General features: G+C 49.7%; 1 protein-coding gene across 3 annotated transcripts in view; it reads right to left on the bottom strand.

The window, feature by feature from the left end:
* BCL3 (BCL3 transcription coactivator) overlaps positions 1 to 10,076 on the bottom strand; it is a 34,917-nt gene extending 24,841 nt beyond the window's left edge. For 2 of the 3 annotated variants that reach the window (XR_009156594.1, XM_058195687.1), the window contains exons 1-2: positions 7,165 to 10,074; positions 4,144 to 4,309 (exon numbers count right to left, since the gene is read on the bottom strand). Coding sequence is in view for 2 of the 3 variants with exons in the window: in XM_058195687.1 (XP_058051670.1) it covers positions 4,144 to 4,309; positions 7,165 to 7,618 (620 nt within the window). In the remaining variant the exon portion in view is untranslated. Of the gene's footprint in view, positions 1 to 4,143; positions 4,310 to 7,164 lie in introns of all 3 variants that reach the window. The other variant, XM_058195688.1, reaches the window with a different exon arrangement.
* Positions 10,077 to 14,640: the final 4,564 nt, after the last annotated feature.

Genomic DNA, 14,640 nt, shown 5'->3' with positions numbered 1-14,640 from the left:
GTGACCCTCCTCAAGATCTTTAGACATTCACCTAATGGGAGGGGTCCTCGGTGCTCTCTGAGCTTGATGGTTTTCTTGCAGACATCTCGTCACCCAATTAGGTAACATCATCCGTGCTAGAAAGGAGTGGGGCTTGCTCTGTTTATGTACTAGTGGCTTGCCCTGTTTAGTGTCAGTGGGGGTGGTTCCTTGATTAGGTGATAGATAGATGATAGACAAACAACAGACATAGATAGATGGATAGATGGATGGATGGAGGGATGAATGGATGGAGGGATGGACGATAGATTGGATGCAGTGGTGGGATTCAGCCAGTTCACACCACTTCAGGCAAACCGGTTGTTAACTTTCTGAGCAGTTTGGCAAACTGGTTGTTGGAAGAAATCATGAGGGCAGAGAACCGGTTGTTAAATTACTTAAATCCCACCACTGATTGGATGGATGGATGGATGGATAGATGGATAGATGGATGGAGGCAGGCAAGCAGACAGGAATGCTGAGATATGGACTTCATCTTCCAGAATTCCTTAAATCACCATGCTTTAATATGTGTGGACTTCAACTCCCAGAATTCCCTAGCTAGCCGCCATCTTTTAAACACATGGACTTCAACTCCCAGAATTCCCTAATCACCATGCTCTTAAGACGTGTTGACTTCAACTCCCATAATTTCCCCAGTCATCACGCTTTTAAGACATGGGGACTGACTTGCTAGCTGGGGAATTCTGGGAGTCAACGACGACGTCTCTATAAGCGCTGAGGTTGAAAAACACTGTCCTGGGGTTTCTCGCCTGCTGAGACAGCTGTCAAAAACTCGCCTCCTTTTGCAAAGGGGAGCTCAAACGAGAGGACCTCCTCCCTCCTCCTCCTCCCTCCTCCTCCTCCTTTGAAATGTGTTTTGCTCACAGATGAGTCCTTGCCCTCAGGGCCCCAACCACACTTCCGGGCGTGGGACAGCGCTCTCTCTCTCTCCCAAGGTCATGCATGCCGCATCGTGTGATTTCACAAAAGCTCTCCGGCACTCCGTTTACAATAAAGCGAAACCGTCTTCTGCCGGCAGGGCACAGCAGTGGGAAGGGCTCCCCAGGCAAAGCCTTCCAGTAAGAACCACCGGCTTTCGCCTGTGACCTTTGCTTCCTGCCTCACCGCAACGTCACCGGAGCAGCCAAGCCAAGCCAAGCATCTCCCATGGCCAACGATGACCTTCCCTTGCAGATCTTCCCTTGCAGCCAGATTTTCCTCTGCAATTCTGCAGGGCAGGAGGAGAAGGAAAAAGGGTGTGTTGTGTGTTGTATGTGTGTGTGTGTGTGTTGGCAAGAGAAGATCTCCTGCCTTGCCTTCAGGGGGGCCAGGCAACACCCTTTTGCCCCATTCCTGTAAAAGGAGCAAAGTTGCCAAGGGTTACGTAGCAGGGAGGGGAAGAAAAAAAAAACAAAAAAATGCCAGCCGGCTAGGGAAGAACGGGTTTGTGAGTGTTTGTGTGTGTGTGTGTGTGTGTGTGTGTGTGTGTGTGTGTAAGACAGATTCAGCTGCAGCAGAACTAGGGGATTTCCCTTCCAGCTTAAGCTCGCTTTGATTCAAAAGCAGCAGGAACTGTTCTTAGGGTGACAATAGCAGAAGCAGTAAGGGGAAAAAAAATTAAAAAAACCCACTTGGCTTTGAATGTGGCTTTTGGCCCAGAGCAGGAAGCGGAGAGAGGATATAACTTGCAGGTTATTTATTTGTAAATAGATCAAAGCTGGCTTGTTGGGCAGAGCTTGAAACTTACTGAAACGGCGCGCTGTTTCCAACAGCAGCCCACTCAATGTGAAGGGCCAGGAGAGATAGCAGGTTAGTCCTCGCCTTACGACCCGCAACGGAGACTTAAAATGTCTGGCGCTAAATGAAACATTTGTTCAGAGAGTTTGGCCTCAGTTTTACGACGTCTCCTGCCGCCGTTGACAAATTATTCACAGGGAATCTGGCTTCCCCCCCCCCCCAACTGACTCGGCCGGTTGGAAGGTCGCAAAAAGGGGATCCCTGTGACCGTCGTAAGTATGAGTCAGTTTTCAAGCGTCTGAATTTTGATCACGTCTCCATGTGGATGCCCCCGCGGTCGTAAATGTGAAAAACGCTCCTAAGTCACTTTTTCTTCAGTCCCGTTTTAACTTTGAACAGTCACTAAGTGAGCTTGTTGTAAGTTGAGGACTACCTGTGGTCCTGGAATTACGACCGTAATGGAGCCCTATGATTACAATTGCAAGTTCTGACGGTCATAAAAGCAGATCATTGCATGACCGGGTCCCGATTTTACAACCGTTTTTGAAGAGGTTGTAACGTTGAATTCCTTAACGGCTGTTAAGGAAACCCATTGTTAGCTCTGGGGAAATCAAAAGTATTTGCCAGTTTCTAGCAAACATCACGATTACCTAATCATGGAGGGCTGCAAACAACTGTAAATGTGAGCCGGTTGCCGAGTGACCAAAACGCAGTTGTGTGATTGTGGTTGTGTGTTTGTCTCAGATGTTGGAACTATGGATCTTCGTAAAAAACTTTTTTCAGGCATTCGTTGTAACTGTGAACAGGTCCTTAGTGATCCATCGTAAGTCGAGAATTACCTGTGCAGGTAGACCTTGAATTACAACTATTCATTTAGTCACCATTCGAAGTTACAACGGCGCTGAAAAAAGGGACTTCTGAGCATTTTTCACACTTACGACCGTTTTCAACATCTCCACGGTTACATGACAAAAATTCGGACGCTTGGAAACGACTCGTATTTATGACTGTTGCAATGTCCCGGAGTCATGGGATCCCCTTATGTGACCTTCTGACCAGCAAAGCCAACCAGATTCATTTAACAACCGAGTTACTAACTTAATTAAAGTTGACTCGCCTAACAACGGTGGCACAAGAGGTCGTAAAATGGGACACAACTCATGTTAGAACAGAAACGTTGACCTCAGTTGAGGTCCTAGATCGAGATCTACCTTATTGAAGATAGTAAAGGTGTGAATAGTCACACAAATGGGTTGCATATCACCCTCACCCTGCAGACCAATTACAGGTAGTCCTCGACATACGACTATAACTGGGATGGTCATAAATGTGAGGACCGATCACAAGTCGCTTTTTCAGTGCCATTAAAAGTTGGAAAGGTCACTAAACAAATGTTGTAAGTCAAGGACTACCCGTATATCTATCCAGCTAAAAGCACAATTACTATTAAATTTATCTCCAGAATTTCACCCGTAAGGCCATGAACCCTGAAATTTTTACCCTCCGTCCCTCCATCCCTCCCTCCCTCCCTCTCTCTCTCTGTATCAACCAATGGAGCAGCTTGCCTAGAAGTTCTGGGAGCTTCATCATTGGAAGGTTTCAAGAAGAGACTGGACAGCCACCTGTCAGAAATGATGTAGGGTCTCCTGCTTGGGTGGGGGCTTGGACTAGATGACCTACAAGGTCCCTTCCAATTCTATTAATCTCTATCTGTATCCATCCATCCATCCATCTTCCACTTCTGTTTCCCCGAAAATAAGACCCAACCGGAAAATAAGTCTTAGCATGATTTTTCAGTAATGTAATGCTCGTAATGTAAGCCCTACCCCAAAAAATAAGCCCCAGGTAAGATGGTCAGCCAGATGGATGCATTTAGCACCGTATTTTCCCCAAAATAAGACCTAGCCAGAAAATAAGGCCGAATGTCTCTTTTGGAGCAAAAATTAATATAAGACCTGGTCTTACTTTTGGGGAAACATGGTATCTATCTATCTATCCATCTATCTATCCATCTATCTATCTATCTATCCATCCATCCATCCATCCATCCATCCATCCATCCATCCATCCATCCATCTATCCATCCATCCATCTATCCATCTATCCATCTATCCATCTATCCATCTATCCATCATCTATCATCTATCATCTATCAATCATCATCTATCATCTATCATCTATCAATCTCCTTCCTTCCTTCCTTCCTTCCTTCCTTCCTTCCTTCCTTCCTTCCTTCCTTCCTTCCTTCCTTCCTTCCTTCCTTCCTTCCTTCCTTTCCTTCCTTCCTGGACAAAATTTGGTTTTCCAGGACTTAAACCTAAGGGCTTCTCTCCTCGCTGCCCAGTTCCTTCTGGATTTCCCCCTGCAAACAAATTCTCCTCTTACGTGTCTCCATCTTCATCTTGTTGCGTTGCCGTGGCAATGTTCAAAGCCAGCTGAGTTTCTGCTGGAGGCATCAAGGAATAAGAAGGCAGGATTCCTAGTAGTGATGGCCCGGTCAAAGGTTGCAAAAGGGGAGGGAGTTCTGGGTTCAAGAAAGGACTGGCCAGACCTGAGGATTCGAAAGGAAGAGACGAGAGTAGATTGCAACAAGAAGCAAAGTTCATTTGTTTGTTTATTTACTTCCGTCCTGCCTTTATTGTTTTTTTTATAAATCACTCAAGGTGCGGAACATATCCAACACCTGCCTTCTCCTATTTTGACTGCAACAACAACCCTGTGAGGCTGGTTGGGCTGAGAGAGAGGAATTGGCTCAAAGTCACCCAACTGGCTTTCATGTTTGAGGCAGGACTAGAACTCACCATCTGGCCCAAAGTCATTCAGCCGGCTTTCATGACTAAGGAAGGACTAGAACTCACCATCTCCTAGTGATTGGCCCAAAGTCATTCAGCCAGCTTTCATGCCTAAAGTGGGACTAGAACTCACCATCTGCTAGTGATTGGCCCAAAGTCATTCAGCCAGCTTTCATGCCTAAGGTGGGACTAGAACTCACCATCTCCTGGTGATTGGCCCAAAGTCACCCAGCTGGTTTTCACGCTTGAGGTGGGACTAGAACTCACCATTTTCTGGTGATTGACTCAAAGTCATCTAGCTGGGGTTCATGCCTAAGGCTGGGACTAGAACTCACAGCCTCCTGGTTTCTGGCCAGGTTTCTAAGGTCATCTTTGATTCCCCTCAACCCAGAGATGGAACCAGCTTCTCATTTGGTCAAGGCACCTCTTGGCTTCACTTGGGAAGTAACGCCAGGAACGTATCCACAGAAGGGGACGGAGGCCTCCAAACTGCATGTGGATTTGGTTCAACTGCCCCCCCACCCAGGACAGTTGATGTCCTTTTTTTATTTTTATTTGAATTTATATCCCGCCCTTCTCTGAAGACTCAGGGCGGCTTACACTATGTTAGCAATAGTCTTCATCCATTTGAATATTATATACAAAGTCAACTTAATTGCCCCCAACAATCTGGGTCCTCATTTTACCTACCTTATAAAGGATGGAAGGCTGAGTCAACCTTGGGCCTGGTGGGACTTGAACCTGCAGTAATTGCAAGCAGCTGTGTTTATAACAGACTGTCTTACCAGCCTGAGCCACCAGAGGCCCCTGGTCCTTCTTCCAGTTCCTCTAAATTTAAAATTTCCTTTGGGTGTCTGAACTCTTGAACCAGTGTGGGGTGTCTACGTTGGGCATATTCAATGTAATGCGGAATGGAAATTCTATCGTTACTATCTACCATACCTGTCTATGCACCTGGATAAAAATACGCGGAGTCCTCGGTTAACAACTGCCCTGTTTAGCGACTGTTTGGCTGTTCAACTGCCCTGTTTAGCGACTGTCCGGACTTAGTGTGAAAACAGCTTAATTAAGGAACCCCCAAGAACACTACATCCAACATGGACAGAGCGAGCCACATATATATACGGAGAGCAAACCCTACTCCTTCCTAGGACTGATGACGTTACCTAGTAGGGTCATGAAACGTCTATAAGAAAACAAAGAGCATCAGTGACTCCACAGTTCAACCCTGAGCTGCAAATAGTCCCCTTCTGTTGATGCTGAAAAGGTAGTTTTATGACCAGTCCTTGAACTTATGGGTGGCTCAGCAATGGGGAAGTCAGCAGGAAGTTGCAAGTTTCTGCTCACGTCATGCTGAAGAATGGCAGGTGACTGGCTTTAATCACCACAGCAGGTCATAAATTGGGCGTGGTCACGGGACGTTTCACTTTTACGACCTCGGCCCTCGGCCACAAGAGCTGCCGCTCTCGATTGCAGTCGCTAAGCAAGGACCATGGGGGGAGAGATCTGGCCATCGCAAGCGGCAAGGAGAATGGAGGATAGTCTAGGACCGCCAGATGCTTTTCTTGAGGTCGTTTAGGGGAAGCCTGAGGAACTGCTGTGGGCTCACGAGACACCAGAGGCATCTCTGTGAAGTGCTGGTTGATCCATAGCAACCTCTCTCACAAGAAATGCATTTTTTTAAAAAAAAAACATTTTCACAGGGCAATCACTACCAACCTCTCTGTCTCCCTCCTTCTCTCACACCCCTTCCTCCCCCTTTCTCTCTCCCCCTCCGTCTCCCACCCTCTCTCCTTTCTCCCCCTTTCTCTATCACTGTCTCTCCCCCTCCCCTTCTCCCTCCCTCCCTCTCTGTTTCTCCCACCTCTCTCCCCCCTTTCTCTCTCTCCTGTTTCTCTCTATCTCCCACCTGCTCTCTTCCTCTCATCTCTCCCTTCTTTCCTCCCCTCCCCTTTCTCTCCACCGCCTCCCTCTGTCTCTCCCCTCTTTCTCTCCTCTCTCCCCTCCCTCTCTCCCTCTCCCCCTTTCTTCCTCTCTTCCTCTCCCTCTCTCTCTTCCCCTCCCTCTCTCTGTCTCTCCCCCTTTCTTCCTCCCTTTCTCTCCCTCTCCTTCTCTCCTCCCCCCTCTCCCTCCAACCTATCTTCCGGAGGAAATATTGGGGAGGGGAGGCTATAATTAAAGCAGATCACCTCCACTCATTTATTTACTTAACCCTCCTCCCCTCAGGTTAAGTAAAAAGGAACTAAGAAAAACCTAGGTTGTGGAGGAAGGTCTCTCTCTCTCTTAATAGTTCTTTATAGTCTGGGCTGAACTTGTTCCACGTCCTTGCCTATATGTCGAATTGTTTTACTTTCCTAGCATTTATTAAAAGCCACCCAGAGTCTGGTTAGAATAGATTGCATGAAATACATAAAGAGATTGGAAGTGTGGTCTGCTGTTTCTAAGGGGTACCAAGGAAAAAAATGAAGCAGCTGCCCTAAAGCATTGGGTGTGATGTGGGGGGAGGGGAAGAAATACCTGGCTAGTGAGAAGGAAGCTGTCAGGATAAAAATTAGGGGGGAAAAGGGAAGGAAGGAGAGAAGATTTTCATTTTAAAGAGGTGCTTGGTCCTTACCTGGATAATAGGATACTGGTACCCTGGGGTAGGGCATGGAGACATAACAAGGGTGGTAGCCATTGCAGTGGGGTGACCGGGCACCGTTCCCCTCCTGCCCACTCTCCGTCTTGGGGACTTTGCCAGCCAGAGGTCCCGGCGTGTCCCCGTTTGCCCCTTCCATGGCATAACGGCGCTTCCTCAGAGGTAAATACATCTCGGGTTTTTTGTCTTCCTGCAGCCCACCTCTGGGGGACGCTGCGTCTTGAGTCCTCAGCCGGAGGTCAGGCTGACCCATCGGAGCGTCTCTGGCGACGGGTTCCCGCAGCACGGTGGCTCCCGAAGAAACGCAGCGAGGCACCTGGTGGCCCGAAGGAATCCGAGGAGGGTCTCCGACCTGCGAGGAGGGGGGTTGCTTGTCTTGGCCCCCGTCTTTTCGCCAGGTGCGCAGGTCCACAGGAAACTCTCCAGCCATCTTCCTGGATGCTCGGTTCAAAGAGGTGAACCGCCCCTGGCTAGGTGGCTCCGTCGGCTAAGGCGCTGAGCTTGTCGAGGCGGTTCGAATCCCGCGTATAGGTCTCCTGCGTGAGCGAGGGGGTCGGACTAGATGACCTCCCAGGTACCTTCCAACTCTGCTACTGTTAAATAGGTGAGCCACGCACGGCTTACCTGTCCCAGGTTCCTTCAGGTTGTTTTTTTTTTTGAAAAGAGGCGCCTCCTCCTAGAGGCAGGTGGGGGTAGGGGTGGGTGGGGGGTGGGGAGCAGCCACCTCTCAACCCCCCATCTTTGCAAGGCCGACCTCTCTTTACGCTGTCCAGCTCCGGATCGCCCCCCACTTCTCCCCCCTTCCAAAAAAGTCTGCCCGCTTCAAAGCAAAGAAGCACGGTTTTCAGCTGATGGAAAGAAGAACGGGATAGCAGTGTCCTCCTTCGCCGAGCATCGCGGCTCGGTGGTCCAACTACGACCCCCTCGAGGCCACCATGGCGACCCAGGGGCCACCATGCGCCCCCGCTCCCTAGCGGACCCTCCTGAGAGTTGGCGCTTTTCCTGGGGAGCCCACAGCGGGCAGCCCCTCTCCGGTGGATTCCCGGATCTGCTGCAACCAACGGAGCGGAGGGTGAGTGGGTGGGGGTCCCGAATGCCTCTTCCGAGCTTCTTCCCCCTCTTCCCCCCCCTCCCCGCACCTCGTTGGATCTCTTGCCCGGATTCCTGCGAAGGGAGTCACCCGTCCAACGCCTCCCGACCGTCTCGCCTCTGCCTTTGCCAAGTCATCCTTTTGCTTGCTTTCTCAGAGGAGGGAGGGGGGTGGGAAAGAGGGGGGGAAGGGCTGGGCAGAAGCTTCCCCCCCCCACTCCCGGCAGGAGGGTCGGTGGGCAGAGGTGGGGTCTCCCTGGGGCGCCCTCGAGCCGATTCTCCAGTCCGCGGCAGCGTCGGCGGCGGTGACAGCCGCTTCGCCCAGCCTGGGAGGTTGGTTGGAGGAAGGAAATCGGGACTTCCCCGATCGCTCAGCTGAATTAAGAGGGACTTTCACGGAGCGGCTCTTACCGGCTTCCCTTCCCCGGGGGAGTTCCGCCTCCAGCCCCTCCTCCTCCTCCTCCTCCTCCTGGCCGCCTCCCTCGGCCCTTCCCGGCGGCTTCCAGAGCCGAGGGAAGCCCCGGCTCTGGGGCGCCCGGGGCGCGTAGCTCAAGGCTGCCAGGCGTGCCCGAACGCCTTGCCAAGCTCCAGGCAGGGCAGAGGCAGGCGAGGTTCCTTGGAAAACACCGCCCTAGGATCCTGCGGTGGACTTTTGTCCCCGCTGAACGATACCCTCAGCCAGCCAGCCAGCCAGCCAGCCACCCCACACCTTCCCGGGCCACTGGCTTTGGCCCCGCTGCCTTTTGCAGCAAAGCGGGGTGGGGTGGGGGCGTAGCAGCTCGGGGAGTGGTCTCCGGCTGCTCGACCTGAAAGGTGCAGGGGAGCTCAGCTCCACCTGTTGAGAGTCACGCTTGCTTCCCAAGGGCAGGTGTTACAAGTCCCAGGATTCGGAGATAATCGTATGTGTGTGTGTGAGCGCGCGCGCGTGTTTATACGTGTGTTTCCATGGGTGGGTGGGTGGGTAGGTGCACTGGGTTCAAACCGCCCAGCACGTTTGCAACTCGGGGATTGCAACGTGGAAGCTGTGCGCTGCCAACTTGGGGAGGGGAGGGGGGGAACTTTTCCAACGCCTGCTTACTTACCTACTTACTTACTTATTTGCTTATTTATTTATTATTTATACTGATTTATACTTAGCTTATTTATTTATACTTATTTATTTATACATATTTATTTGCTTATTTATTTATTTATACTGATTTACACTTAACTTTACTTATTTTATTTATTTATACTTAATTTTTAATACCTCTTTACTGCCATTATTGTTTGTTTGTTTGTTTGTTTTTGTTTGTTTGCTTGTTTGTTTACTCAAGCGTGCGTGCAGGCCATTCTCGCCCCTTTTCTGATCTCAGCCCCCGGCCGGGAAGCGTCCCCGATGCTGGCAATCTCAGCGCCTTGATCCTTGCTTCTCCAACAAGCGACCTGCGGGGAAAATGCCCCAGACCAGAACTGCAGCTGGGGGCTGCGGGGGAATTCACGTGGGAATCTGGCTCTGGTCTTTTCCCTTCCCCATAACCTGGAGGGGGGGGGATGGAGGGTGGGGGGAAGGACGAGGGGAGGACCCCGTATATACTCGCCGACGGATGCCAGGCCGCTCGGTTCTTTCCTGATAGAGGAAGGGGCAGGAATAGCGCGATCGATGCTGCAAATGACGTGGGGCTGGCTGGCGGTGGGAAGGGCGGGGCGCGGAGAACGGGATTCCCCTCCCCAGGACCGGATTCAAGGGGTGGCGCTGTCTCCAGCTGTTTCGGAATGGAGGGTCCCCTGGTGGCTGAGGAAGGAGTAACAGTCCAGGGAGGGGGGAGGGAGGGCGTCCTGGGATTTCAAGCCCGTTTATAGGGGCTACAACAGGTAAGTTCTTGGCTTAGAACAACCATTGGTTTAGTTCACACTTACAGACCGTTGCAGCATCCTTCCTCCTCCGCCACTCCCTTTTAGCATTGATCATGTTACCTAGTTTGGTCATGAGATGTCTGCAAGAAAACCAGTAAATTCAGAGAGCACCAAAGAGGTCACAGTCCTCCTCCCTCCTCCTCCTCCATACCCTTGTATCACTGATGATGTTACCTAGTTTGGTCATGAGATGTCTGCAAGAAAACCAGTAAATTCAGAGTACCAAAGATCTTACAGTCCTCCTCCTCCACTCCTCCTCTTCCTCCTCCTCCCCCCTCCTTTTCTTCCTCCTCTTTCTCCTCCTCCTCCTCTCCACAAACCCACTCCCTTCTAGCATAGATGATGTTACCTAGTTGGGTCATGAAATGTCTGCCAGAAAACAACCAAGCTCAAAGAGAGTACCAAAAATCTCACAATCCTCCGTTCAAACCCCACTCTAGCGCTGATGAAGTTACCTGCAAGAAAACCACTAAATTCAGAGCACCGAAGACCTTGCAGTTGTCCTCCCGCTCCCACTCCCTCCTCCCTCCTCCCCCCTTCAAACCCTCCTCCTTTCTTCCAGCACTGATGATGTTACCTAGTTGGGTAGTTGAAACGTCTACAAGAAAACCGCCAAACCTCAGAGACCACTCAGAGACACTTTAACCCTGAGCTACAAACGTTGGCATTCCCGACTTTTTCAACTCCCGCCACCCTGCCAGTCAGTTCCAGAGCTTTGAGCCTTCAGGAAATCAAAGGCCGCCGGGAATACCGTAATGAGGGACCCAAGCAAACCGAGATCTGTTTATTTCTCGGGTGTTCCAACTATGTGCTCATCGCCGGCTGACATCATTTCCCTGCAGCATCCATGGGTGGTGGGTGGGTGGGGTGGGGGTGGGCCTGGATTATGGATTCCCTTGGCGGAGGGGCCTCGTGTAAATCCTGGTTTTAGGGAAGAGGGGAAGCAGGGTGTTTGAACCGTCTTCTGTTCCTCCATGGACTTTTTCCTCGTCTTCCCGCAGCAGGGGATCCTGCTTGAACTTGTCTTGCTGCCGGGGTTTTCGCTCACCGATGTCCTACTGAGATGATTGTGCGTTTCTCCCATTGCAATTGCAATTGGGAACTGCGGGTGACTCAGGGGCTCTGGATCTTCTTCCAGCTCGGCTGTGGGAAGCTGAGGACGTGAGTCACGGTAGAGCTTACGCAGAAGGCTGAATAAGGGGAGCAGGGTGGAAGTCAGAAGGAGCCTCGTGGAACGGGCTGAGCTGCTGAGACCAAAAAAAACCCACAACGGTCTCTTGTCCCCAAAGGTGGTTTTCCAAGAGGCCGCTGGACTTTCTTGGTTTTTCTTTTCTTTTTTTTTCCCTTTCTTCTTCTTCCGGGTATAAATATTTTTTTTATTGTTTTATATCGCAAGTTCCATTTCTATATTGAACTGTGTGTTTTCTAGGTGTCCAAAGTGTTAAAATGTAAACATCGTCATCATCATTATTTGTTGTTGTTAGTTGCGAAGTCGTGTCCGATCCATCGCGACCCCGTGGACAACGTTCCTCCAGGCCTTCCTGTCCTTTACCATCCTCTGGAGCCCATTTAAGCTCATGCCAACTGCTTCAGTGACTCCCTCCAGCCACCTCGTTCTCGGTTGTCCCCTTCTTCTTTTGCCCTCCATCGTTCCCAGCATTAGGCTCTTCTCCAGGGAGTCCTTCTTTCTCATTAGGTGGCCAAAGGATTTCAGTTTCATCTTCAGGATCTGGCCTTCTAAAGAGCAGTCAGGGTTGATCTCCTTTAGGACTGACCGGTTGGGTCACCTTGCAGTCCAAGGGACTCGCAGGAGTCCCTTGGATCGATCTATCTATCTATCTATCTATCTATCTATCTATCTATCTATCTATCTATCTATCTATCTTTGTTGTTGTTGTTAGTTGCGAAGTTGTTTCCGACCCATCGCAACTCCATGGACCACATTCCTCCAAGCCTTCCTGTCCTCTACCATCCTCTGAAGCCCATTTAGGCTCCCGCCGACTGCTTCAATGACTCCATCCAGCCACCTTGTTCTCTGTCGTCCCATTCTTCTTTTGCCCTCAATCTTTCCCAGCATTAGGCTCTTCTCCAGGGAGTCCTTCCTTCTCATTAGGTGGCCAAAGCATTTGAGTTTCCTCTTCAGGATCTGGCCTTCTAAAGAGCAGTCAGGGTTGATCTCCTCCAGGACTGACCGGTTGGATCACCTTGCAGTCCAAGGGACTCGCAGGAATCTTCTCCAGCACCAGAGTTCAGAGGCCTCGATTCTTTGGCGCTCAGCCTTTCTTATGGTCCAAACTTCACAGCCATCCATTGCAACTGGGAAAACCAGAGCCTTGACTATACGCACTTTTGTTGGCAGGGTGATGTCTCTGCTTTTTAGTAAGCTATCTAGATTTGCCATTGTTTTCCTCCCCAGGAGCAAGTGTTTTTCAATTTCTTGGCTGCAATCCCCATCTGCAGTGATCTTGGAGTCCAGGAAAATAAAATCATTATAATCATGTACATATAAACATATATGCGATAATACCAATCGTTATTGAAAAGTATACTATCTTCCATTATGGTATCAATTATATAACCATCAAAATATTTACTCATCAGTTTTTCTTTCTCGTGTAGTCCATATTTCACATAAATCCACTCATCTAACCTCTGTATCTGTCAACTAACCATTTTCAGCGCCGTTCTCACTTCGAACGGTCACTAAACGCACCGTTGTAAGTCGAGGACTACCTGCACTAAGAAGCTAAGGTCCTATGATTGCAGCTGGACATCCCAAAAGAACTCAGCCCCAGCCATTCTTAAAATTCCCATTCCCTTTTTAATTTTTTTTTAATTATTATTTTTTCCCACTATAAGGTGGGAGGTAGAGAGGGGACAGCGAAGGGAGGTCAGAATTATTCTAAATCTCCCTGGTTTGTTTTCTCTCTCTCTCTCTCTCTCTCTCTCCTCTCTCTCTAACTTGGACAGCAGAATCAACCATGGTTCCCGTACCCTCCCCCTGGAAAGATCAAATTTCCCAGAAGTTTTGATGCCTTGGAAAATCCCCGTTTCGCACTTCCACAACCTATGCCAGAAAGTGATTGGAAAGTGATAACAATGTGGGGTTGTGTGTATGTGTCGGGATTTAGCCTGCCTGCCTAACTTTTGCTTAAAAAAAAACCCCACAACCCCAAAAACAGCAGACAAGAGGAAAGCCTCAACGAGGAGATTATCGGTGTCAAATGCTAGATCCACCGCCCGATTTGTAAAGACGAGATTTTATTTTTATTTGATCATATTTATATACCGCCCTATCTCCCGAAGGACTCAGGGCGGTTTACAGGCACTTAAAAAACACATAAATACAATATAAAAACAATTAAAAAACTTATTCTAAAAGCCCAATAATTAAAAATATAGGAATAAAACCCAATTTAAAACCCATAAATTTAAAATCTAACTCAATCCTGCGCAATTAAATAAGTATGTTTTAAGCTCGCGGCGGAAGGTCCGAAGGTCCGGAAGCTGACGAAGTCCAGGGGGTAGTTCGTTCCAGAGGGTGGGAGCCCCCACAGAGAAGGCCCTTCCCCTGGGCGTCGCCAGACGACATTGCCTCGCTGACGGCACCCTGAGGAGTCCTTCTCTATGAGAGCGCACGGGTCGGTGAGAGGTATTCGGTAGCAGTAGGAGGTCCCGTAAATAACCCGGCCCTATGCCATGGAGCGCTTTAAAGGTGGTCATCAAAACCTTGAAGCGCACCCGGAAGGCCACAGGTAGCCAGTGCAGTCTGCGCAGGATAGGTGTTATGCGGGAGCCACGAGGGGCTCCATCTATCTCCCTAGGAGATCCTTTGAAATAGCTTTGTGCAGCTTTTTCAGGTTGAGGGAATAAGCTCTTATCCTTTGCGATGCTTTAAAAAAATAATAATAACAACGACATTGTAAGATACACTCAAGAGGGACGTGGTGGCTCAGTGGCTAAGACGCTGAGCTTGTCGATCGAAAGGTCGGCAGTTCAGCGGTTCGAATCCCTGGTGCCACGTAACGGGGTGAGCTCCCATTCCTTTCCCAGCTTCTGCCAACCTAGCAGTTCGAAAGCACATAAAAAATGCTAGTAGAAAAAACAGGGACCACCTTTGGTGGGAAGGGAATGGCGTTCCGTGTGCCTTTGGCCTTGAGTCATGCCGGCCACATGACCACGGAGACGTCTTTGGACAGTGCTGGCTCTTTGGCTTTGAAACGGAGATGAGCACCGCCCCCTAGAGTCGGGAACAACTAGCACATATGTGCGAGGGGAACCTTTACTTTTACCTAAGATACACTCATTCCATTGAAAAAGGAGTTATTTTCCTTCTTTTGGGGACTCGGCTCTGGGCCATGACGTTATTCCGACCTGCAGAAAACTAAACTTTGGTTATTTTCCTTCCCAGTTACACAAGCCATCATAGCCTGGTGGAGTAAAAAAATAGAGAAAACAATGAGGCCA

This window comes from Ahaetulla prasina, chromosome 10 (assembly GCF_028640845.1).
Source record: "Ahaetulla prasina isolate Xishuangbanna chromosome 10, ASM2864084v1, whole genome shotgun sequence".
Classification (NCBI taxonomy): Eukaryota; Metazoa; Chordata; class Lepidosauria; order Squamata; family Colubridae; genus Ahaetulla; species Ahaetulla prasina.
This window is presented reverse-complemented; position numbering and strand designations above follow the sequence as displayed.